Below are 25,621 nucleotides of genomic sequence, written 5' to 3'. Positions count from 1 at the left end.
GACTATCTTACTAAAACATTTAACTCAGATGACAGATTTCAGTTTTACAGACACCATTTAGAGAATGGCATAATAGAAGAGTACTAAGAAAGAAATTAGGACACCTGTGTTCTGGCTTTGGCTCTGTCACTATGTCTGTGACTTTAGATAGTGGTTCATAATCTTGAACGTGCATTAGAATCCCCTGGAGGCCTTATTGAAACAGACTGCTGGATGCTACCCAAGTTTCTGATTCAGCAGGAATGGGATGGAGCCTGAGAATTTGCATGTCTAACAAGCTCACAGGTGATGCTGTTGTCAGAAGCCATATTTCAAGAACCACTGCCTTAGGTAAATAATTTAACCTCTTTATGTCCCAGATTCCTTATTTGTACAATATGACTGGGTTATAAGGTTTCTAGGGTCTCTTGTAACTCTAACCTATGATCTAACATATTCTGAATTTTAAATTTTTCCTAGACTGTGAGATACAACACAGACCTCTAAAAATGGTTTAATACATATCACTTTATAAAAGTAATTTAGGTAAGCAAAGACTATTCAAAAATTCGTACACTTTCTGTTCTATGGCATCTCAGAAATTAATGACCAGATTATTAAAAGGGCAACCAATCTAGTGCTACAATTCTGTAACACTACAATTAGTGATAGCTGAACTGCCTTATGACTTCACTCAACGAAATTCAAAGAGCTCCTCTAGTCCAAACTTTGTAACTAATTTTTCATTATAAAATCAAATTTTTATACTTTACAAACAACTACCAGAGTTATAGGAAAAAACACTCAATAAAATAAAGCTCTGAGGAAGTGTATTTATTCTTGGAATCAGTTCCTATTTTATGGCTGTTTCCAAAGCTTCTTAGGTTTATGCTTTCTAATATGAAACTTCTAATGACAAATATTATTGAAAATAATAAAGTGGTATTACCTAAAAAAAAAAAAATCAGTCCTCACCTTTTTCTATAAAGCACGGTAAATTGTGCAGCTGCATCAGACGTCCATGCAAATGACTGGCATTCTCTTGAATAGGAAATCTGAGTGGTACTCTCAGTTCTAAGCGCTGACTTCCTACTTTAAATTCATACACAAATTCTCTCTCTCTATTGCAGAATCTTTCTCTGTTTTTCTTCATATTCTTTGACTGGATTTCTATAGAACTAACACAAAAGCAGTAGGTTATGAGTCCATAAAGATACTATGTTTCATTATTCTGTCCCACTTCTAAGAAAACATTCCACCATTCAAGAGATTTTATTTGTGTGCCTATGAGCCAATTATTCTAGTTTTTCCCAAGTGTTATCCCTGTACTCCCATGTTCATGATGAAAACAAAGAGCTTCTTTTTTTAAAAAACAAAACAAATGAAAAAACAAACAAAAAAACCCACTTTGTTTTAAACTTGATTTAACAAAAAAAAATTATGGTCATAAAGTACTTCATATTCCAAGGCAGGGTTCTCAACAACAAGGAAGGACCATGGAGAGAAGAGCAGAGAGAATTCTTAGGGAGAGCTCACGGGTGGGAAAATACAAAGCTTATGAAACAGTTGGTAAAAAGAAAGTCAAAGAAACAGATCAGGGACCAAGCAGTGATCCTGGAGAACTTAGAGACTGTGGTCATGAGATCTGATTAGGGGAAAGGGAGTAACAAAGTGTTAGAAATATTTCCATGTGGGAAGAACATATACAGGAAATAGAGGGTACAGGACCTCCACTTCCACCCCAAAGGGTGCCAAACTGATTAAAGATTTATTTATTCATCAGCCTTGTAACTGGACTCCCTATGGCTAGGCTTTCTCCATCAAATCAGTTCTCACATTATTTTCTACACTGAAGTTATAGTAATCTTTCTTTTATTTTTTAACTTAATTTTATTTATTTTTTTGAGACGGAGTCTCCCTCTGTCGCCCAGACTGGAGTGCAGTGGTGCGATCTCGGCTCACTGCAACTTCCACCTCCCTGGTTCAAGCAATTGCCCTGCCTCAGCCTCCTGAGTAGCTGGGATTACAGGCGTACGCCACCACGCCCGGCTAATTTTTTTGTATTTTTAGTAGAGACGGGGTTTCACCATGTTGGCCAAACTGGCCTCGAACTCCTGAGCTCACGCAATCCACCCGCCTCCGCCTCTCAAAGTGCTGGGATTACAGGCGTGAGCCACTGCGCCTGGCCCATAATCTTCCTTTTAAAAAAAGGAATCTACTTATCTGATCATGTTGTTCATCTGCTTAAAAACTTTTTATGACATTCCATTGGTCTCAGGATAAAATGTAAACTCCTTACGCCAGTTTACAACGTCCCTACTTGTATTTCCACTCTTCTCTCAGAAACTGCACCTCTCCTAACACACAAATTCACAAATTTTATTTTCCAGCCATTCTGAACTTCTGTCAACACCAAACTTCTCTTTCCATGCCAAATCTTTTTGAATGTCTTCTCCTCTGCCTAGAGCACTCTTAACACTGATCTTAATTTCCTTGGACAGCAACTGCTAATTCTTCAGGTCTCAGTTTAGCCCCTCGGAAGACTTATCGAACTCCCTAAAACTGGATTGGGTCCCGACAGGCTCTCAGATTAGCCTGGACTTATTTGAATCATGGCACTTATCACGCTCTATTTTTTACTTTTGCTAGAAAACAGTCTTCTTGAAGTGGAAGGAATACTGTCTTATATTCCATGTATTAGGCAGGATGCTGGGAATATAATGGCAAGAACTAATAAATAATTGTTGGGTTGTATGGCATTTTTATTTTATGGTACTCACTGGAAAAATAAAGAACAGAACAAGTAATTATTCATACGGTTCTTTAAAAACAATATTATCTGAAATAATAATAATAAAAAAACTCAGACAAAGGACTTTTGTACGTGTGTGGAGGTGGGGGGAGGGGGTGGGGGAGCGGGGCTGATGAGTTGAATTATCTAGACTATATTTTCAAATCTGCATGTAGGCTATACACAAAATTTTCATCTATTTCACCATCACGCAAAGAGGCAGGGTGTTAATGTTTTACTCAGAAATAATTAGTTAACTAACATTTATTAAACTTAAAGAAATAAAATTTTTTACAGTGTTAGAAAACTACCGAAACTACACAAAGGTCTAGTCTATGATGTAGAAATTCCACTCCTAAGTATATATCCAAACACACACACACGCATATGTTCGTTAAAGTATACGCAGAAGAATGCTCATATAAGTTTAATTTATAATCGCCCCAAACTGGGAAACAACCAAAATGCCTATTATAGGAGAATGGTAAACTTGTTTTTTTTATGAGATAAACACTACACAGCAATAAAAAAGAACCAACCACTAATAAATGTAAAAATATGAATGAATCTGGAATGTTGAAAAAAAAGATACAAAAGCTCTGGTTCAACATTTAGACGTGTGTTTCAAGAAACCGATAACTTTAGTGCTTTCTCCCCTCACTCTTTTTTAGACTAATGGTCTATCCAGAAGCTTTGGCTCAGTTTTAGCAACCGTGAAATCTAGGAAGGTTTCCCATAAGAAAATGGGCTGAGAGGAGGGCTGGACCGAACACACACAGCCAACAGAGCAGAGGCTGTGAGGCTCACATTAGTCAGGGAAAAGGAAGGCAGACAGTCGAGCTAAGAAACTTCAGCCGGGTGAGGGGACTAACCCCTCTGTAACGGGTGTCAGTCTGAAAGGGCTTCCTTACTCTTGGTTCTGGGCTCACCTCGCCTAGTTCCGAAGTCCTGAGTCGTCCGTTCACTCGAGCTGTCAAATCGTCCAGCACCAGGAAACCAGCTGGTTTACCGACTTATTTTTACAGCCCGCGGATCCGTCACCGCAGATTCGCCACATACTTTTCTAGGTCCTGGCATCTTGTAGAAAATTTCTCAGTTCAAGTGCCCCTTTTTCCAACCTGCTTCAATTTAACCATTTTAAAAGTGCAAGAAGGTGTGTTTCTACTGTTATTCTGTATTTCAGAGACAGCGCAAACCTGCTGTTGTGACGAAAGTGCAGAGACAAAGCACAAACTCGGCTCTGGTGGACCGGATACGGAAAAGTGGTGCCTTGGGAAGGGCGGGAGCAAATTCGCTTTCCCAACTGCGCTTGCGCAGCCTTAAGCATGGCTGGTGGTGAATGGACGACGGGTAGCAGGGGGCGGAGGGCGCCGATGTCTGGTTTTGGGCGGGAATTGAAACCGCCACTGCAACCAACAAGAATTTGAGAACTGTAAATATCAAGTCTCGAAAGGGATCATGGTGCGGCCTGTAAGGTGGGTAGTTCCTGACATTCGGCGGGGGTGGGAAGGAAACTTAGGGGCAATACATGAGACTAAGGGGAAAGGATCGACCAAGACCGAATCGCAGCGGTGGTGGGGGTAGGATGGACGGTTATCGAGAATTCGGTCTCCAGTGATACCTGTTGCTCAGAGGTATCCTAGCATCGTAGCTTTTTCCTTATCTTTGCCTCTCTTCACAGCCGTTGCCGTTTCTTTTATCAAGACCTTGTAAAGTTAGCGTTTGAACAGCGCTTTACATTTCACCGAGGGCCCAATTTTGTGTTATTTTATTGTTCATCACTGTAGTTATTTGATATAGAAAGAGTAGACATTCCTGTTTTATTGATTTAACATTTCTACGTATAGAGGGTAAGTTACGTGAGTCGTACAGCCCAGTAAGTGGCAGGGCAATACTCAAACCTAACTCATCACACTGCAGATCGTCTGTGCTTTCCATTACAGTATTAGAAACGATTCCTCTATTTACAGCTAAGTGCCATGGAAGCCTACGATTAGCCATTCTTAGTAAAGTTATTGAACATATTCATTTCTATAATGTACGAGGTGCTGGAGGTTACATTCTAGTGGGAGGTGAGGTTAGGGGCCGAAAATAAGCATCGAAATATGATAGAGTGCAAAGGAGCAAAGCACTACTTTAAATATAGTAGTTATTTTGTGCCTCTCTGAGGCGATAATACATGCACTGAGTATTATCAGGGTAGAGGGAAGAGGAGCCAAAGCCCCATACTTGACTATGTTTTAGGGACAGTTTAAAGCTGTAGGATTAACAAGCAGTGGAGAGAATCGTAGGTGATTGGGTCAGAGAAATAGATGCCAGAACAGATAGGGTCTTGTAAGTCTTAGAAAGGAGTTTAGGTTTTGTTTTAAGTCAATGGGAAGTCAGTGGAGGGTTTTAAGTAGGGGAGAGAAATCTAAGTTTGCTTTTATAAAGGTCACTGGCTGCTTTTGGAGAATAAATGATGGATGATGGGGTGACCAGAATGGGAGCAGGAAAATCAGGCTATATATCATTAGAGGGCAGTTTGGGATAGGGTATTATCAGTGGACATGGAATGGAACAGATGAATTTGAGATGTGTTTTGGAGGCACTGCAGACAGAACTTGCTGATGAAGTAGATGTATAGGTAAGGGAAAAGAATCAGAGATGACTCCACAATAGTTTTGATCTGAGGTACCGAATGGATGATCTTTGTATTAATTAAGATACAGAAGACTAGGAAAAGGAATGAATGGGTCAGAAGGTGTGAGGGATCAAGATTTCTGTTTTGAACATGTTGAATTTGAAATGGGCTTTAAGCAATCAGGCAGTGAAGTCATAATCCCATTGTATGGAACAGCAGTTGTTAAAGTATGTTCTGCAGACTTCTGGGAGTCCCTGGAAACTTTTCTAGAGGTCTATGAGATCAAAATTCTTTATAACAATACTAAGACATGATTTGCCTTTTTCATCACTTTTGTCATTTGCGCTGCAGTGATGATAAAACTGCTGGCACCTCAGAACAATTAAGGCAGTGACACCAAATTGTACTACTAGTCTTTGCATTGTTTACTACCACACTCTCAAGAGTAAAAAAAAAAAAAAAAAAAAAATTTCAGTTAAGAATATGCTTGATGAAGTAGTGAAAATTATTATATTCATTATAGCTCAACCCCTGAGTATGCTTTTTAAAAATAGGCTATTGATTTTATTTTACTATTATTCAAGTTCAGAATTTCTAAAGGGGTTTTCATATCTTATTCAGCTCTAAATTCTTTAACTTGAAGAAGAGAGTAATGTGAGTGTACTTTTTATTATTTTGTGTGAGGAAATGGGAAGTACACATAAGCACTTCTACATACTGATGCATGATAATTATCTCAAGGAAAAGAACTTGTGAGATTGTTTCAGTTGTGAGCTGAGCTTATCTTTCTCATAAAACATTGTTTTTACTTGAAAGAACAACCAGCTGACAAATTAGGTTATTCACATTTGGACATTTGGCAAAAGATAGAAATAAAAACTAGAAAACCATTTTATGTGCCTAGTGCCTAGAGGAGGGAGGAAGAAAATTATTTTTCTCTTTGAATAACATTTTCTTCTGATGTCCTCCAAAGTAGTACAGGTTGAATATCCCAAATTTGAAATGCTCAAAAATTTGAAGCTTTTAGAGTACCTACGTGACACTCAAAGGAAATATTCATTGGAGCATTTCAGATTTTAGATTTTCAGATTTGGGATGTTCATCTGGTAAGTATATAATGCAAATATTCCAAACTCTGAAAAAATCCAAAATTCAAAACATTTCTGGTTCCAAGCATTTGCATTTCAGGTAAGGAATACAAAGCCTGTATAAAGATTCATCTTAGGTGGGAGGAACAAAGTCACTCACCATTTTTAAGTGTCCATTGCATAAAAACATTTTTTGGTATTGTGGAGAGATTGATAAAAAAAGAAAGTAGCTTTTAGTGTCAAGAAATTTGTAATCTAGTAAGGAAGATAGAATGTACACACAAAACAGAAGAACACAAACAACGGGAACTTAGAAATGCCCAATAGCAATTAAACAGTATAGAAATTATAAGTGTTAATTATATGGATTATTCTTAATAAGTTATCTGAATTTTTTTCCTTTATCATATAATCGAAAAGCCAACAATACCCAGATATATCAGGTATAGTTGTAACTATTTTAGCTAATGATAAATCCCTGTAGTAAAATACAAATCATGTTTTAGATTTAAATGTTCTTACGAGAACCCAAACACATTTTCATTTATTCAAGACTGTTAATAGCCTTAGGTAATAGAGGTGAGAAATTAACATTTGTGTTAATGAGAAAATTCTGTTTTGGTCATAGACATAAGAAACCAGTCAATTACTCACAGTTTGACAACTCTGACAGTGATGGTAAGTAAAGCTTCTTATTTTTGTTTCAAAGATTTGGAAACTAATTTCCTCAGAATTTATATGACATAGATAGCTCAAATACTGACTGACCTGCCCAATTGCATATGATGTAGGTCTGGAAAGATAGTTTTCTAAGCATTTTGGATCATTATGCTGATAATTACACTGATAAAAATTATGTTGCTAAGTGATAAATGAACAGGGCCAGGTGAAAAATCTCTTTAGATCTAAACTACTCTAGGTCTGTAGTTACCACATTGAGGTTTGTCTCCTGTCTCATCCCCGAAGAATCTCTTAATTATAACATAAAACAAGACCTTGAAGAAAGGTTAGGCTTATGCCTTTTAAGCATTAGTCATATGTTTACTTGACTCTGCTATGATTGGAAAGTTGAGGAACATTGCATTAGATTATGTTATACGTTGAAATGGATTTAATATTTCTTTCTTAGACCAGTAGAGTTTTCTTTAAGTCAGATGTTTAGTAAGTCTTTGGTTTGAAGCAGTCTGTTTTTGCCTAGAGCATAGCCTTAACTGTATCTGCCACTTGGATAAAAGGTATAGAATACAACCTCTAGCTTTTTTTTTTTTACTGTCATCAGTGTGTCACCAGATACTTATAAACTGCCAGGTGTGTAGTAGGTGGGGGTGGCAGCAGGTGGAGGGAGTCATAAATTATCCTATTTATGGGGAAGCATACAAGAGACAACAAGTATTAATGCTTGCTAAGCATGTGATTAAGACTACATAGACCCTGAAGGTATGCATACATGTGTTGTGTATATGTTGAAAAGCCACAGCAGTTTTTTGTTGACAGTCAAGAGAAGAACTGCAACAGTTCTGAGGATTGGTAGGAGAGAAAAACCTGTGAGAAACAGTAATGGACTAGAAAAGAACATTCTTTTGCCAGAAAATAAGAAGTTACTGTGGTAGGGTCATAGGAAGATCGTTACGGTAATGGAAATACGAAATACTACTATTGCAAAAATCCTCAAATAGAAGCTATTTTCTCTTCCCCCATATTCCTTCTTATTTTCTCTAGCATGGTTAATATACTAGAAATAGGTAATGGACATTTTCTTTTTTTCTTTTTTTGAGACAGTCTCACTCTTGTTGCCCAGGCTGGAGAGCAATGGTGCAATCTCGGCTCAATGCAACCTCCACCTCCTGGGTACAAGTGATTCCCCCGCCTAAGCCTCCTGAGTAGCTGGGATTACAGGCATCTGCCACCACGCATGGCTAATTTTTGTATTTTTTAGTAGAGACAGGGTTTCACCATGTTGGCCAGGCTGGTCTTGAACTCTTGACCTCAAGTGATCCACCCACCTCGGCCTCCCAAAGTGCTGGGATTACAAGCGTGAGCCACGGTGCCTGGCCCAGGTAATGGTCTTTGAAAGAAGATATTTGGTTACATTGTGAAGTTCCCATAAAAAATAAGTTATTTCCATTTTTCAATGTGATTAAGTTCTACAATTTTTCTAATGGCTTTACAGGTTTTTAATCATTTTTTCTTTGACATTTATATGCTGTCTTAATTGCTTTTGCAGTTTTTAGTGAATTGGTTTTTGATAGACTGATATTTTTAAATATAAAGGCCACCAAAACAAAGAAAAGTCAAAATAGATGAGTAAGAATAAAGATAAACAAAATACTAACAATGATTTTTAAATTGTGGAAGTTAAACAATTTGCCTAGCCTATAAAAACTTGAACACACAGTGTAATTAATTTCATTTACTAAGAAAATAATCTTTTTCTTTTGATTTTAATTCACACATGAATAGATGATTTTGTGTCTGCAACTGTACCTTTAAACAAGAAATCCAAAACATCACCTAAGGAGTTAAAACAAGATAAACCAAAACCTAACTTGAACAATCTTCAGAAAGAAGAAATCCCAGTACAAGAGAAAACCCCTAAAAAAAGGTGAGAGGTAAGACATACAGTAAATAAATGATATTAAATGTGTTAATTTTAAAGAGACCCAGATTCAAACTCTTGATTTAAATTAGAACTTGAACAGTCATAGGTCTTATTTTACTAGGTGCATATCAGAAAACAGGATGTACTATTAATTTTTTTCTGGCTTTCTGACTTAAAAAAGAAATTCACAAACATATAAGGAAATGCCATTTAAATATTAAGACAATAATGATTGTGGAATTTAGAAGTTATGATTGGTTTTGACAGGACCCAGCACTTGTCTCTGAAGTCCTCAAATCATACAAGACTACCTTCTTAAAAATGACATTTGCGAGGACAGCTTCTAGAATATAAAATCATGTATTTTTTTGCAGAAAAAGATGTCTTCTCCCTATGTTCTAAGATTTGTCCAGCAGTCATAAGTTCCCGTAGTTTCTGGACTAATCATGGAATTTCATTAGATAGTACCAAGAGGAAGAAAGGAATGAAGGACGTCCTTAGAGACCCAAAACCTGCAGTATGGAGAAGAGATGGACGGAAGAGGAATACTAACAAATGGAACATGGCGTAGATAATGTTTTACCGCTACAAGTTTCTCTATGAAAAGTTAGTTAGCATGGAGAAACTTAACCTCATGTCACACTCTTTTTGGTTTTTGTTTTTGAGTTTCTTGTATTACATTTTAAATACATTGAAAAAGGAACCCACACACGGCAGAAAATATTTATAAATCAGGTAACTGATAAGGAACTATATCCAGAGTATATACAGAACTCTTAAAACTCAACAGTAAAAAGACTAACAACACAATTTAAAATGTGCAAAAGATTTGAATAGACTTTGTCCAGAGAAGATACACAAATAAGCAATAAACACATGAAAAGATGCTCAACATCAGTAGCTGTGAGGGAAATGCAAATCAAAATCAGAAAGAGATAATACTTCCTACCCACTAGATGACTTAATAAAAAAGATAAGAATATGGAGAAATTTGAACCCTCATATATTGTTGGTGGGAATGTAAAATGGTATAGCTAAATTGGAAGATGGCTTAGCAGTTCCTCAAAATATTAAACATAGAGTTATTATATGACCCTGCCTAGGTATGTATCCAAGAGAAATGAAAACATATGCCTACACAAAAACCTGTACATGAATGTTCAGAACAACATTATTCATAATAGCTAAAAAAAAATGGAGTCGATCCAAATGTCTATCTGCTAATGAATGGATAAGTAAAATGTGGTATTTACAAAATAGAATATTATTCAGCCATAGAAAGAAATGACTGCCAATAACTGATATATACTGCAATGTGGATGAACCCTGAAAACATGATTCTGAGTGAAAGAAGCCAGATGTACAGGCCACATATTCTATGATTTCATTTGCATGGAATAGGCAAATCCATAGAAACAGAAAGTAGATTAACGGTTGCTAGGAGCTGGGAGAGGGGTAAACAGGAAGTGAATGCTCATGGGTATGAGGTTTCTTTTTGGGGTAATAATGATGTTCTGAAATTAGATAGTGATGGTAGTTTTACAACTCTGTGAATATACTAAAAAACTGCTGAATTATACACTTTAAAAGGTAAACTTTATGATATGTGAATTATATCTCAAGAAAACTGTTATTCTAAAACAATTAATTCTTTAAGGTACATCTCAGTGCTTCCTCCTTTATGTAACTTTTCCTTATTTCCTTATTTCCTTACTTTCTTTGATGTTTTTTTCCTTTTATACTCCATAGCACTTTTGACCAATTTGAATAGGACTTACTATAATCTGCCTTTTATAGGATAATTATTAGCATGTCTTATTTCCCCACCCTCCTCCTTAAATTGCAGACTTCTTGAAGGTAGTTTTAGTATTCCCGCTAGTGTAGTGCCTTGTATAAAGTAAGTGCTTGGTAAAATATTTGTTAAAGTCTGGGTTGGGAGGAACAGATGTTAAAAAATGATAATAATTTTAACATAAGAGACATAATATCTGCTAAAGGGAAGTGGATGAGGTCAAGGAAGAGTTCTAAGTGGAAGTGATGTTTCAACCAAGTCTGTTTTGGGTTCAGTAGGTGCTTCCCACCTGGACAGACCTGGTAGTAAGGTGACACATTACAATGAAAGGGAACTGTCACTGCAAAGAGGCACATGCTCCTCCTATTTCAGACCTCTTGTTCTGTATATAACATGACACTGTGACATTTTAGAGTCTTATCATCAAAGGTCTATTAGTGATGATGATTGTTTAAAAACATTTTTGTGAAGTTAGCAATTCTTAAATAGTAATTTAGGAAAATCTCAAACTTTGCTCTTTAGTTGAGAATGATATTTTGAAAAACTCATTATTAATTGTGTATCTATTTTAGGATGGCTTTAGATGACAAGCTCTACCAGAGAGCTTTTGCACTAGCTTCATCAGTGAAGGAATCTCCAACAGTCACCACTAATGTGCAGAAGTCTCAAGATAAAAGTAACTTTATTTTCTGTATATTTCTCTTTAAAACCTTCTTAATGATTTTGTAACTGTTTCTTTGGGTGGGCCTTCACAGAAGAAAGAGTAAAATGCAACTACTTTGCACTGTAAATAGACCCATTTGCAGAGGGTACACCTGGATTCAGTTCTTAATTCATCTGCCTAAATCTCATACAAACAGACATATATCTCTGCTTAACACCCAGAGTAAGCTTGAGGACATGGACTATGAGCCTGAATGTTCAAATAGTGTATTAGTATACAGTGAACGTTTAACTTCTCCATCAAATGAATTGATCTTTACAGTCCTAACAATCCATCTCCTGTTTTTCCAGATCAGTTGAACATGCCCTAATCATGGTAATTTTTATTACTTACAAAGGTCATAGTTATTGATTTGATTAGCAAGCTCAGTAGACTTAAGAGAATGACTTCTGGATTTCTCTGTTGGTTTTCTCCTTTGATTTTTTTGGCAACTATGTAGCAGATGATATATTAATACTCCAGAGAGGCAGAAATCATTATTTCTGAAAAAGATACTCAAACTGCTTAAATGCTTTTTGGTTTCAAGTTTTTATGTTGGGGGATATTTTAGCTTATTATCTTATTTAGGGGTATATGTGTGCCTTTTTTTCTTTGTTTTCCAAATCAGTACTGCCTCCTTATTTATTTACTTATTTGAGACAGGGTCTCGCTCTGTCACCCAGACAATAATACAGTGGCATGATCATGGCTTAGTACAACCTTGACCTCCTGGGCTCAAGCAATCCTCCTGCCTCAGCCTCCTAAGTAGCTGGGACTACAGACATGTGCCACCATGCCTGGCTATTTCTTATTTCGTAGCGAGGAGTCTCAATACGTTACTCATGCTGACCTCAAACTCACAGCCTCAAGCACTCTTCTTGCCTCAGCCTCCCAAAGTGCTGGAATTACAGGCGAGAGCCACCTTGCCTGGCTGTCTCCTCTTTAAAAAGAAATGAAAGTTTGATTAGGAAGACTTTTAGTAACCAAGAATCAAAGAAACATCAAAAGAGAATTACATCAAAATGTAATCATGAATTACATTTAAAATTGAGGTACTGAAATTCATCTCTCTCTTTTAAGACATTATAGAACATATAAGGGGAGTTCCTTAGAAGTATTAATATTATACCACTTCTTATTAAAGAATCCACTTTGTAGCATTAGAATTTAATATTACCAATTATTATGTCTTAAAGTCCTCTTAAAATGCTTTGGATTTTTTAAGGTTATTATAATGATTGGTGAGTTCTTATGTTAGTAAAAGCATGGATTTGCCTACACAGAATTGATAGTTAATATCAAATGACCATTTCCTGTGCATTAGACACAATAATAAGCAATTTCCATGTGAGATCCACATTTAGTCTTCTGTAATATCACTATGTGAGACACTATTTTTATCTGCATGTTATAGATGAGGAAATGAAGTTTTAGGATAAGCAACTTGCCCATGGTCATATAGCCAGTTTACATGGTAGAGCCTGAATTTAAACCTAAGTATGTTAGATTTCAGAGCCTAGACTTATGACCTATTATGTTAACCTCTCCAAATAAAATTACTGTGCTAGTTCGAGTTTGGGATCATTTATCTATATTGAAATGCTATTACATTTTAGTACTAATTTTTCTATTTCTAGACATTATTTGATTGAGATATACCTGAATTTTCTTTCTTATTCCTTATATTTAGGTGTTGAAAAACATGTCAATAGTAAAGCAGAAGCAATGAATAAGTCTCCTCATATCTCTAATTGCAGTGTAGCCAGTGATTATTTAGGTAAGTTATTATATTAATAATAATTTTTTTTTATCAACAATGCTGTTTTTCTGACTTTTGTTTAAATTGATGAAATTGTGGCTAGAAGCAAGTTCTTGAAATTTGTCAAGCCTCTCTTGATGTCATGGCCTTTATTTCTTTGTGCTTTATTCTATTCTCTCATACTGCAGACACACATTCTTCCCTGAAGGGTCATAACTACCCATGGCTTCTAGTTGGCACAAGTGATCTTTGAAGAAAGGGGCTGCATCTTCCTAGTGCTAGTTTGAAAATTTTGGGGGAAAGATTATCTCTGTTTGGGTCTTGGATTTATCCCTAAAACTAAAGTTTGTTCCCAGGGCACTGATGTAGAATGGTTGACCTAGATTGGGCTAGTAAATAGTCTTATTACTAGAAGCAGGGGAGGGGTGAACCTAGGTGAATAAAAACAATAGCTGTAATAGAGTTTGCTCTGCAGTTCTTGAAATATCAGCTGTCACAGAAAGTTTTCCATTGATTTTTATGCCTCTCCTGAAGATTTGGATAAGATTACTGTGGAAGATGATGGTGGTGGTGTTCAAGGGAAAAGAAAAGCAGCATCTAAAGCTGCAGTACAGCAGAGGAAGATTCTTCTGGAAGGCAGTGATGGTGATAGTGCTAATGACACTGAACCAGACTTTGCATCTGGTAGGTTTTATCCTGCTTCAAATTAATTCTATGGGAATTCAGTCAAAAAAGTTCTTGGAAGCCATATTATGCAAAGCATTGTGTTAAACCTTTGGGGTGTGCAAACTTCAGGGACACACAGAACAGTTAAATTCAGTGATAACATTTGGGAGAAAAGGTTTTTCTAGCAGTTAACCTTTAAGCTATGCCTTGAAAAGTGAGTAGCATTTCAACAAACTAAAGGTGTAAAGTAGCATTTCTGACTGATAGAAAGGCATTACCCATGGAATAGACAAATGCTCATACAGGAGTTGAGTGAGGCTTGCTGGGACGAACATGGAAGAAGCTCGAGAGGGAGGCTGGTACTAATCACGGAGAGTCTCAGAACTACTCTAAGAAGTCTAGACTTTTTTATCTGTAGGTAGTAGAAATTCATGAATTATTCTGAGGCAGAAGTGATATGAAAGCTATATTTTATTATGGTTTTTAGACTCATTTAGAAATTGGGCAAATGGAAAGTGTAGTGACCTTGACAGAGAATTATAACAGTAATTAAAAATTCAAATTAATAAATTCATAAATTTAGGCCAAATCAGATACCTTATTTTAGATTTTGATAGACTATCAACGAACAATAACAGATTTGTTCCTCGTCACCTATTCAAATAATATTTGAGTGTTTTTTATGTGCACTATATTCTAGATTCTAGGGATACAATAGTGAACAAAACAAACAGCTCCTTTCCTTGTGGAACAGAGGAAATGCATAAAGAAAGACTGTTTTGCATTTATTTTACTTCGGGAGGACCTGAGAGACAGGAAAATGTAAAGACACTTTTTGAGCACCAACATGATGCTCAAGGAAATATTCATTTGAGCATTTTGGATTTCTGGAGTTAGAATGCCCAACTGGATATAATGCAAATGTTCCAAAATCCAAAAGAAGTCTGAACTCTGAAACATGTCTGGTCCCAAGCACTTCAGAGATAAGGGATATTCATATATCCAAAGTAATTGAAAGCAGGATCTCAGAGAGATATTTGCATACCCATGTTCATAGCAGTATTGTTCATAATAGCCAAGAAGTGGAAACAGCCCCAAAGTGACATTTTAGTTTTCCCCCTGCATTCGCTTGCCCTGGATGAGAATAGAAAGGACCATGTGTGACCTTCATTAATGAAAGAAAAGAGAAAATTGCAGAGAAGATAAGTCTTTTCTCTAATGATTCCCAAAATCCATAACTGAAGTGTTTGGGCCTTCCAGATTTTCCTCTATGGGATGCTAATGACTTAGAATTTTGGGAACTCCAACTCCCCATCTCTAATTTTATTTAAATTGCTTTCTCAGTTGACTAACGAAGATTAGTTGGACCCCATTTCTGAACAAGCTTGTTAAACAGAAATGTAGCCAGCTTCTACTGTTTATCCTCTAGGGCCAAGAAAAGAATCCCTAAGACTTCTAAGTTACTGAACACATGGAATATCAGAACAGTGGGATACATAGAAAGTTTTGTTCTAGATCATCTATTCTGAAAGTTAGGAGAAACTTCCTCCACTACTTACCCTCTTTGAACCTCTTTGAAGGCTCTTGGGATTCCTTGAATTTGCAGGCTACATTTATAACAGGCTTCATATGATCTGCTGGTCTATTTTGGGCTAATTCTATATAGCACAGTAACCATTATGTGAGTATGTGAGTTGATTATTTTTAAATTTTTGTGTCGGAACAATGATAGAATAAGGAAATTGCAATTTGAAGATCATAATGACATTGGTTTTTGTTTTTGTTTTGTTTTGTTTTTTGAGATAGAGTCTTGCTCTGTTGTCCAGGCTGGAGTGCAGTGGCACGATCTCGGCTGACTGCAGCCTCCACCTCTTGGGTTCAAGCAGTTCTCTTGCTTCAGCGTCCGAGCTGGGACTACAGGCATGTGCCACCACACCCCAGCTAATTTTTGTATTTTTAGTAGAGATCAGGTTTCACCATGTTGGTCAGGCTGGTCTTGAACTCCTGACCTCCAGTGATCCACCTGCTTTGGCCTACCAAAGTGTTGGGATTACAGATGTGAACCACTGTGCCCAGCCCATAAATGACATTGTTGATTTAGGTAAAGGTCATCAGTGGAAGGTTGATCTTTACAATTGCAAATTCAGGCTGGCATCAACTGAACCACCTAAATCAGGGACAGCCACGCATTTTATCATTTCTGATATGATGTAATATGAAGTACAGAGCATCACCTATGAAGTATATTCTTGCCAAAAAAAAAAAAAAAAAAAGTTGAGCCTGAATCCAGTCAAGCCTTGAAAGCGGAATTCCAGCTCACATAAAATGCAAGAATATGGCTGGGCACGGTGGCTCATGCCCATAATCCCAGCACCTTAGGAGGATGAGTTGGGTGGATCATTGGAGGTCAGGAGTTCGAGACTAGCCTGACCAACATGGTGAAAACCGATCTCTACTAAAATACAAAAATTATCTGGGCATGGTGGTACATGCCTGTAATCCCAGCTACTCAGGAAGCTGAGGCAGGAGAATTGCTTGAACCTGGGAGGCAGAGGTTGCAGTGAGCCAAGATTACGCCACTGCACTCTGGCCTGGGTGACAGAGTATGACTCCATCTCAAAAAAAAAAAAAGAAAAAGCAGGAATAAGTTAAATGATACCATGAGCAAGGAAACAGACACATCCAGAACTTAGGAGATTCTGCAGGACAATTGACCCAACTGCTTCAGCAAGTCAGACACAAGGGAAGACAGGGAAAAGATACTGCTCTATATTAAAAAAGATTAATACAGACTGAATAGAAGATGATACCAAGAAACTAGTGTTAGTATTGCTAGATGTGGCAATGGAATTGTTATGTAAGAAAATCCTCATTTTTTAAGAGATACATTCTGAAGTATGTAGGAATGTAATGACGTGATACCTTGGATTTATTTTTAATAAACTACAAAAAGGGAAGAGAAGAGAAGAAGAAAAGAGAGATGGATGAAACAAATGGAGCAAAATGTTGATAATTGTTGAATCTGGGTGGTGGTTTATTACTGTCTACTGTGGTATAGGTTTGAAAATTTTAGATGCTTTTTATTTCACAGAGATTATTTCATATAGATAGGTTGATATTAGTAATTGGGGATAATAGCGGCTATCCCTGAGTGGCGAGATGACAGAGTAGATTTTCTTTAATAAATTTTTGTATGGTCTACATTTTCTACAATAAGCATGTACTGTTTATTATTCATTTTGTACATTTTTTGCTTCAAGCATTTTCTGCAATAAGCATGTTCATACTATTAAAAATGTAAGGAAGTTTTATATGAATATAGGACTAACCCTATTTACACTTAGTTTTCAGAGTTTATTTACAAGGCATGGTTTTCTGATCCTAACCTCCTCAAAAAATAGAAGGATAATTGCTTAACTATCAGATTAGGACATGCTTTTTTCCAGAGCAGCTGTAGCACTTTTAAAATTAGATCACTGGCTTATTTTTTCCCATGAAGGGCAGAAAAGCCTTTTTGAGAAATAAAAATTTGTCCCAAATGAAGTCAGCTCTAGGATTATCTGTTAAGATCGTTGCGTATGGTTATCTCAATTCTCAATTGGTCTATTCCAGAATGTTGAAGTTTATGTGATTAAGGGAAGGCTCACTCTTACCATAAATGCATTGTTTTGAAAGATTAGCTATTGTCACACCCTACCATTCTTTTCAAAAGTTACTAAGTTAGAGTGGTAAAATCTGAAGTAAAGATTACTGATGGGAAATTTATAATGATAATGGTAATAGCAAACAATTATATTTTGCTTGGTATATGCCAGATGTTATTCTAAACGCTTTGTATATATTAACTAATTTAATCCACACAACAACCCTTTGATGGAGGTTTATGGTTATCCCCATTTTCTAGGTGAGGAAACTGAGGCTCAGTGAAGTTAGTGACCTGTCTGAGGATTCAAACCCAAGGCACCCACAATGTCAGCTGCAGTGTTCTGCAGCTGGAAACAGTGCAGCACAAAGGTGCATAAGAATCTGCTGCCAAAGCTGTGGATAAAGTTAAGGCAACAGAGTCCTGACTTTTTAGAGCAAAGATGAAGTATGTAATTTTCTGTTTTAGGTGGAGATTCTGAGGATGATTCTGATTTTGGTGAGAGTGAGGATAATGATGAAGACTTCTCTATGAGAAAAAGTAAAGTTAAAGAAATTAAAAAGAAAGAAGTGAAGGTAAAACCCCCAGTAGAAAAGAAAGAGAAGAAATCTAAATCCAAATGTAATGCTTTGGGTAAGCTTGGTCCAAAACACTTAATTTTATAAAGGCAATGTATGCGGTTTATTTGCTGTATTTTTCTTATCTTTGCCTTTGTTCTCTTTAACATTTTCCTAATGTTCATTTCTTGTTAAAATATGTAAAAGGAAGGTAGGGGTGGAGAAGGATGAAAAGCCGACAAGAATGCTGAGTCCACTACCTTGACTAGCACTTATTACATGACCTCGCTTTGGTACTCATGGCTGCTCTCTGTTGTCACCTGCGTTCTACAGTGAAAGACTGAGTCTCAGAGAGGTTAAATAATTTGTTGGAAATCTTACATCTAATAGGTGAGGGGCTAGAATTTGAACCCATGTTTGTCCATTCAGTGTCTAAGCTGTATCTTGGACCACATTTTCTCCAGGTAAAACAGGGAAGTTTGCATGATTCTAATTTTTTGCTTTTGTGCTTACTTAGTCTGATTTGAGAGCTCTTTTGCCATGTTTAGGGCCCCTTTCTTTTTTTAATTTCTCCAAAACAAATTCTATTAGAAACTATTTTTGTGATAAAACGTTTAAAACATATGATGACTCAAACATTGGATACCTGTTTCTTGTGTAAAAGAAGTTAGGGTATTTTTGAGTTCATAGTATATGATAGGTTATTGCAAAATATATCTGTCATTAACTGAATTTGTTTTTCTTGATAATCATTTTTATGTATTAGTTTATTTAATACATATGCTATTGATATTAAAAGTTCCATTATTTAGTCTTTCCATTTATTTATAAGAGCTGCTGTCACCTTAAAGAGCATGTTGCTGAGTACTTACTAATAATTAGATGAGAATTAAGTACTGATTGAGTTATATTCTTCTCTGTCCTGTATTCTGAATTAATGAGGTTTTAATTAGAGTATTTTTTTTTAATTGATTACTTCATCTGGGTTCCAGAAATTAGATATTAAATACAAGGGCTTTTAGAGATAAAACGGTATATTAGTTTCCTGTTACTGTTATATAACAAATTACCACAAATGTAGTGTCTTAAAACAACACATATTTGTTATTTTACAGTTCTGAGTATCAGACGTCGAAAGTGGTTCTCACTGGGCTAAAATCAAGCAGTCAGTATGACTGTGCTCTAGGAGACAATCCACATTCTTGCCTTCTAGCTCCTTGGGGAGTGCCTGCATTTCTTGGCTTGTGGCCCCTTCCACCTTCACAGAGCAATGGCAAGGACTTTCTCACATCATGTTGCTTGACTCTGACTTTCCTCCTCACATTTACTTCTAAGGGCCCCAGTGATTACATTGGACCCCTCCAAATAATTCAGTATAATTTTCCCCCTCTAAGATTCTTAATTACATCTGCAAAGTCCCTTTGCCATGTAAGGTAATATATTCACATGTTCTGGTGATGAGGATGTAGACATCTGAGGAGCCAGTATTCTGCCTACTACAAGCTATAATATGAAAAAGTTATTAACACCATGAATATATTTTGTATTTTCTTTAGATGTTTGTTTATGCTTCTTCACCAAGACACACTGATAACTAAAAATAAAATTTCAGTTCCCAAATTGGAATTAGCCATTTAAAATCTTTTCTGTATCCCTTGGAGCAAGTTGCTTCACAACTGAGATTAATATACAATATTAGAAATAAAATTTAACCATTAAGTGATAGGATTGGGAATTAGGAAAAATTGATATATTTAGTAATGTATTGGGTAAACTTTGAGAATTGTATCTAGCACTTGTTATAATTTTCCCTTGATAGAAAAAATGTTGAGAAATGTGCTGTCCAATATGGTAACCTCTAGCCATGTGTGGCTATATTACATTTAAGTTAATTAAAATTAAGTAAAATTTAAAAATCAGTTCCTTCATTTTGCAAGCCACATTTCAAGTGCACAGTAACTCTGTATAGCTAATGGCTACCATATGGTACGGCACAAAACACAGAACATCTCTATAATCACAGAAAGTTCCATCGACAGTGCTGATCTAGAGGATGCAGATGTTAACATTAGGAAGAATATATGGTGAGAATGTTCATATTCATATGCATTTAAATACCCCTAAGTATCTCAAAACAAGCACTATCTTAAAGTGAACTTATATGCCACCTTTCCTCCTCCCTCCCCACCATGAAAGAAAGAAGAGAGAGAGAGAGAAAAGAAAGAAAGAAATAAAGGGAGGGAGGGAGGGGAGGGAGGGAGGAAGGGAGGGAGGAAGGAAGGAAAGACATACTTCCAGTCTTGTGTTCATTCTCTAGATAAGTGGCACCATCAAGCATGTCATGCCCATGTCATGCCTGTGCCCATGACAGGAACTTGCAAGTCATGGATTATTTCTTTGTCTCCATTGCTGCCTCCCACCTATTTTTGCTAAAACATAGCTGTGTGCTGTTTTCCTTCTATTCTCCACCTTAGTAGGCCCCCATTTCCTCTTACCTGATTGCCATAATAGTCTTCTAAGTGACCTACTTCTCCTACACTACCACCAGAAAGATGTTTTTAAAATGCAAATCACTCCTGAAAAAAATGTATGCATGATTGTGACTAGCTAGACTCCTTAACATGGTTTGTAAAGCTCTTCATAAGTGATCTATACCCTGTATCTATCTCTCACCTTTCCTACCCTTGAGATTTCTGCTCCAGCCATATACTGAACCAGTCAGTACTACTGACCCTAGAACTTGGTGATCCTCCATCTTTGCACGCTGTACTCCCTCTGCCTGGAAAGCTTCCCTCGATTTACCTTTACTCTTCAATCTTGATTGGGTTCAGACCATCCTCACTCACCTCCTTCTAACTTCAAAATACATACACCCAGATTGTAGTTTCCTTTCCTACTTGGCATACCTCTAGAGTCTGTCATATCCCTTACCACACTGCAATTTACACATCTTTACTTTCCTATTCTTTCCACTAGAGTCTAGTGACTAGACCATAAAGTCCTTGGGAGCAGGAGCCACGAATGATACTGTTTGTAACCCTGGAGCCTGACACATGGTCTCACTGACACATACTGATGAGACACTATTGTGTAATGGTTGGTTACAAGGATGGACTTTGGAGGCAAATCTGATTTCTAAACTTAGACGCTTAACCAGTTGTCAGACTACAGTCAGATTGCTTAACATCTCTGTTTCCTTCTCTGATAGTGGGGACAGTAATATCTGTATTGGAGTTGTTGTGAAAGGTTAAAGGTAATGTGTGTGATATGCCCACCCACTACCCGGCATATTAATGCTTATAAAAGATGGCTGTTCTTAGGCTCTCAATAAATGTTTATTGATTAGTAAGTTTATTTTTATATGATTATGTAACTTTATAATTTTTACACATACATGCTAGACTTACTTTTTCTTCCTGAATGACAAACTTTTTTACGTTTATTTTTCAAATAAGTGACTTCGATAGACTCTACTCCAGCTGCTATCAAATCAGAATCTCATTCCTCGCCAAAAAAGGTTTCTCTTTCTTCAGATGCCACTAGGAAACCATTACAAATATGCAGTCCTTCAGCTGAAAATAAGAGACCTAAATGGGTCCCACCAGGTATGGTATATTTATCATCAAGGGCAGTAGCTTGGAAAATTATCACTGGTAAATTTTTTTGCTAGTTATAAATGTCATGTGTGAGCATTTCCCTATATTATTACATATTCTTCAAAACCAAATTCTGGTTGCTGCATTTATTTAACCATTCTCTTATTATTAGACATCCAGGTTTATGATTTTTTTAATGCTATAAGTAAGATTGCAATAAGCACGAATGTCTTATTTTAGAAATCTCTGAGCACATTACTGATTCTTTTCCTAGGATAAAATTTCTAGTAGGATAATTACAGTGTTAAAGGGTATAAACATTTGAGATTCCTGATATATGTATTTCTGGCAGCACATCTTTTGCTAAAGACCTGCTTGACCTCCACAGTCTGACTGAAGCCTTGGGATCTCTATGTGGCAATTCTAGCATTTAACAAATGCCCTAGCAAAGTCAACCTCTGACTTTTACAAATTTCACTTCTCTTTGTTTTCTTTTGCTCCACAGCCAAGCCTCATGGATCCTTCAAGAATTCTTTTACCTTCACCCTTCTTGACATTACTAAAACCCTAATCTAGGCCCAAATTGTTGCTGCCTTCCTAACCAGTCTTGTCTTTACTTTCTCTCATCCATGGACCCTCTAATTCAGTGAAACCCTCTATTCAGTGAAACACTTTTTGTCTTTCAAACATGTTACATGTTTTACTCTCTCAGGGCCTCTCTTTATCCTCCTCTGCCTGGTATATCTTTCTTCATATGTTCCCTCTCCTTTCCTAAGCCCTTCCAGTTCTACTCCTGTTTTTCTTTTGAGTGGCCTTTTTTGATTCATCCACAGTCGTCACTCCCCTGATGACTAGTATTCAGATTTAGGCCTGAACTGTGAGGCTGCAAGATTATTTAACTAACAGAGTCTTAATTTCATCATATAAAATATTGGAAACAAATATAATCTTTAAAGTCCATTCTGGTTTACAGATTCTAAGATTTTTAATGAGGACCTAAAAGCTCTTTGGAGAAGGAAAGGAGGGAAGATTAATTACTGAAATAATGATGTCATATCATTCAAAGAGTAATACTTCGTATATTTCTAAGAATAATTAGTGCTTCCCCAATGAAAGAAATGTAAAAGAAATGACGTAACTGTAGAAATTTAAAAGTAGCATAATAAAAAAGATACAAGGAAACAGTAAAATGATGGATAAAGAGTTAGTATCATAAAGCACAAAGTGCTTATAAAGTCAGTATGTGATGGGATCAGGCAAGTGATGTAACGGGTGAGTTGGGCACATGCAATAGACTTGGGTGAGTAGGAATTTTGTTGGACTCAGGAGCACAAACCCTTTGGAAGGAAGCAGCTGCTACTCAGTTCTGTCTTATAAAGAATTATGGGCCTGGTATTTCTAGATCTGATTTTTGTTTTCAAGAGTAGCCAGAAATCCAGATTTTAATATGAAATCTGCTAATCTTTGTAAGTTGACTTTTTTTTTTTCTTCAGCACTATGTGAACCGAACAATATATCTGAGAGCTAGATTTGGCCCACAGATTGCCAGTTTGCTACCTATCTTATACAACTGGAGAACACTGCCAAGATCCCAAAAGTAAAATCAGCCAGGGGCATAAATATACCAGTGTCCCCAAGAACCATTAATATGACTAGAAAATAGGAAGAATTTCAGTCTCACTGGTAATTAAAGAAATGTAAATTAAAATAAAATATTATTTTATACCTCTCAAACTAGAAAACGATGAAGCAGTATAGTCCAAGTTACACTTATAGTTATATAAATATATAATTATAGTTATAGTTATATAAATATATAATTATATATTTTAAATTTATAATACTGTTGTGTAGGTGAGCAACTACAGTCACCATCAACTGTGAATATTAATATGGATAATTTTGAAATGGAAATAATTGCTACATTAGGGTAATAGTATAAATGAAACTAGTATAAATAAATAAAAACAATGTTTGCCAGTTTAAATGGTATGTAATAATTGAAAACTAGACTATTCAAAGACTAGTAAAAATTGAAGGACCTTAAAAATGCATTTGCTTTTTCTTTGACTTTAGAAATTATCATTGTATGCATTTCTTTATGCCTTTACAACTGGTGTTATCTGTTCCCAGCTTTCCTTTTTCAGCTTTCATGGTGAAGTTTAAGTGTGATTACCTTGACTTCTGGGATGTTTGGAAATAGGCAATATTATATTATTTCTCCTCTTTAGTACATTTCGTTCTTTCGATCTAGTTTATTGTTTGATAGACTCTGGAAAGCAGAATAATGCTTAACTACCGTTTTTTCTTTTTTGCTTCTTGTTTGTTAAATTAATCTTTGTTAAGAGATTTCTGACATCATCAGCATCACATCATATGTTTCCTTTCAGCAGCATCTGGAGGTAGCAGAAATAGCAGCAGCCCACTGGCAGTAGTGTCTGTGAAGTCTCCAAATCAGAGTCTCCGTCTTGGCTTGTCCAGATTAGCACGAGTTAAACCTTTGCATCCGAATGCCACTAGCAGCTGAGTGTGGTACCAGAGGAATGTTTGGTTGAGAGAATCACAGCTTTACAAGGGTGTTTATATTTGATTTGGTGTTTATATTTGAGGCAGGTATTGTAATATAAAGGAATCCATTACCATGTCATATAAATGATCTCTAGCTATTTTATGTTTATGTTCTCTGTAAAGCTCTTCAAGACTTCAGTGAGAGTTTTGTTTATAAGAACTGTCTTCTCATGCCTTTCCTTGTGAAGAGCATATTCTATTTTTCTATCGGTTCTACATGAAGGAAGTCCACATCACATGCTGCTCTTTTCTAGTTACATGATGTGCCTTTCTAGCTTTAGCTAGTTTATAGCACCTTAACTGTTCAGTTTTATCTGGCAGAGGAAACATTCTTACTTTCAGAAGACATTTCTGAAATCTTATAAGCTACTTAAGCTACCTTGTCAGATTTATTGCAAAAGTTTTTGTATTTTAGCCAAATCTTTTTATAGTACAAATTTGGAAATATTTTACACACTAAAATGGTTGTGGTTTTATGGCATGCATCTCCTATGTAGATAGTTATTCTATAGCAAATAGAATTTAAAGACATTTTATTAAATCTTCATTGTCAAAACCTTTAATAAAAGTGGAAATATTTTGAAATGCTCTTTTTCTTGATGCCACTGCATCCACCTGTTCCTGATTGTCCACATTTCATGATAAAATGAGAGCTCTGCAGAGAATGTTACCCTTTTTGTTGTAAATATGAACAAGGGAAAGCTGTTTCTTCAAGTAGTCACTTTTAAGTTCTTTAGAAAGTAGTTATCAAGCACTTAGTCATCCCTATTGTGATATTAGATAATACAGCTTTTCAGGAAGCTTAGATTTGAATTTACTTTGAAAAACAATTGTAATGAATATTTTATATTCATGGTGAGAATTTCAACTAGCTTCTGATCAATTTTTAATAAAAAATTTTCAAATCATATTAACTTAAAAAATATATAATACTTAACTCAGTTTTTTTGGTTTATTGAAATGTACATGTTAATGTGAAATAATTAATTTAGAATTGTGATTAAAGTGAGCATTTGTCTACTGCTACTCTACAGTTTTTTCTTATCTAGTGTATATTTTTGTAGTGTCATATACCAGCCCCCTAACCTGCCCCACCTGTCTCCTTTTTAAAAACATATTTTCCAGTTATGTAGCATTGAGGTACTCTATTTGGTGCAGATCAACAGTAAACAAGAGTCTACTCTGTATCAGGTACTGATATAATTGATTAATCATCTGGCACTAGCTTAATGACCTGTTTTGCTATGTTACTCATAT

General features: G+C 36.1%; 2 protein-coding genes across 10 annotated transcripts in view; one reads left to right on the top strand and one right to left on the bottom strand.

Moving 5' to 3' along the window:
• FERRY3 (FERRY endosomal RAB5 effector complex subunit 3) overlaps positions 1 to 3,786 on the bottom strand; it is a 40,262-nt gene extending 36,476 nt beyond the window's left edge. Inside the window, exons 1-2 of one of the 3 annotated variants that reach the window (XM_064377525.1) lie at positions 3,700 to 3,786; positions 955 to 1,157 (exon numbers count right to left, since the gene is read on the bottom strand). In XM_064377525.1, coding sequence (XP_064233595.1) covers positions 955 to 1,132 — 178 coding nt within the window. In that variant the 5' untranslated portion in view covers positions 1,133 to 1,157; positions 3,700 to 3,786. The remainder of the gene's footprint in view (positions 1 to 954; positions 1,158 to 3,699) is intronic. The other 2 variants (XM_064377526.1, XM_064377527.1) reach the window with 2 other exon arrangements.
• A 306-nt stretch (positions 3,787 to 4,092) lies between these two features.
• Positions 4,093 to 25,395, top strand: RAD51AP1 (RAD51 associated protein 1). 7 transcript variants are annotated; one of them, XM_012455911.3, is made up of 9 exons: positions 4,093 to 4,245; positions 7,110 to 7,159; positions 8,942 to 9,083; positions 11,445 to 11,548; positions 13,266 to 13,352; positions 13,869 to 14,018; positions 18,112 to 18,276; positions 21,734 to 21,805; positions 24,190 to 25,395. In XM_012455911.3, the coding sequence occupies exons 1-9, from the start codon at positions 4,229 to 4,231 to the stop codon at positions 24,321 to 24,323; spliced, it is 921 nt and encodes a 306-aa protein (XP_012311334.2). In that variant the 5' UTR covers positions 4,093 to 4,228; the 3' UTR covers positions 24,324 to 25,395. The 7 variants fall into 7 exon arrangements, with proteins under 7 accessions (XP_012311334.2, XP_012311333.2, XP_021527070.2 ...); XM_012455910.3 differs by having other exon boundaries at positions 24,187 to 25,395; XM_021671395.2 differs by having other exon boundaries at positions 21,656 to 21,805.
• The last annotated feature ends 226 nt before the right edge of the window (positions 25,396 to 25,621 follow it).

Source organism: Aotus nancymaae, unplaced genomic scaffold, assembly GCF_030222135.1.
Source record: "Aotus nancymaae isolate 86718 unplaced genomic scaffold, 86718_ANA_hifiasm-v0.15.2.pri h1tg000016l, whole genome shotgun sequence".
Taxonomy (NCBI): Eukaryota; Metazoa; Chordata; class Mammalia; order Primates; family Aotidae; genus Aotus; species Aotus nancymaae.
Note: the sequence above shows the minus strand (reverse complement) of the source record. Positions and strands in the feature narration are given on the sequence as shown.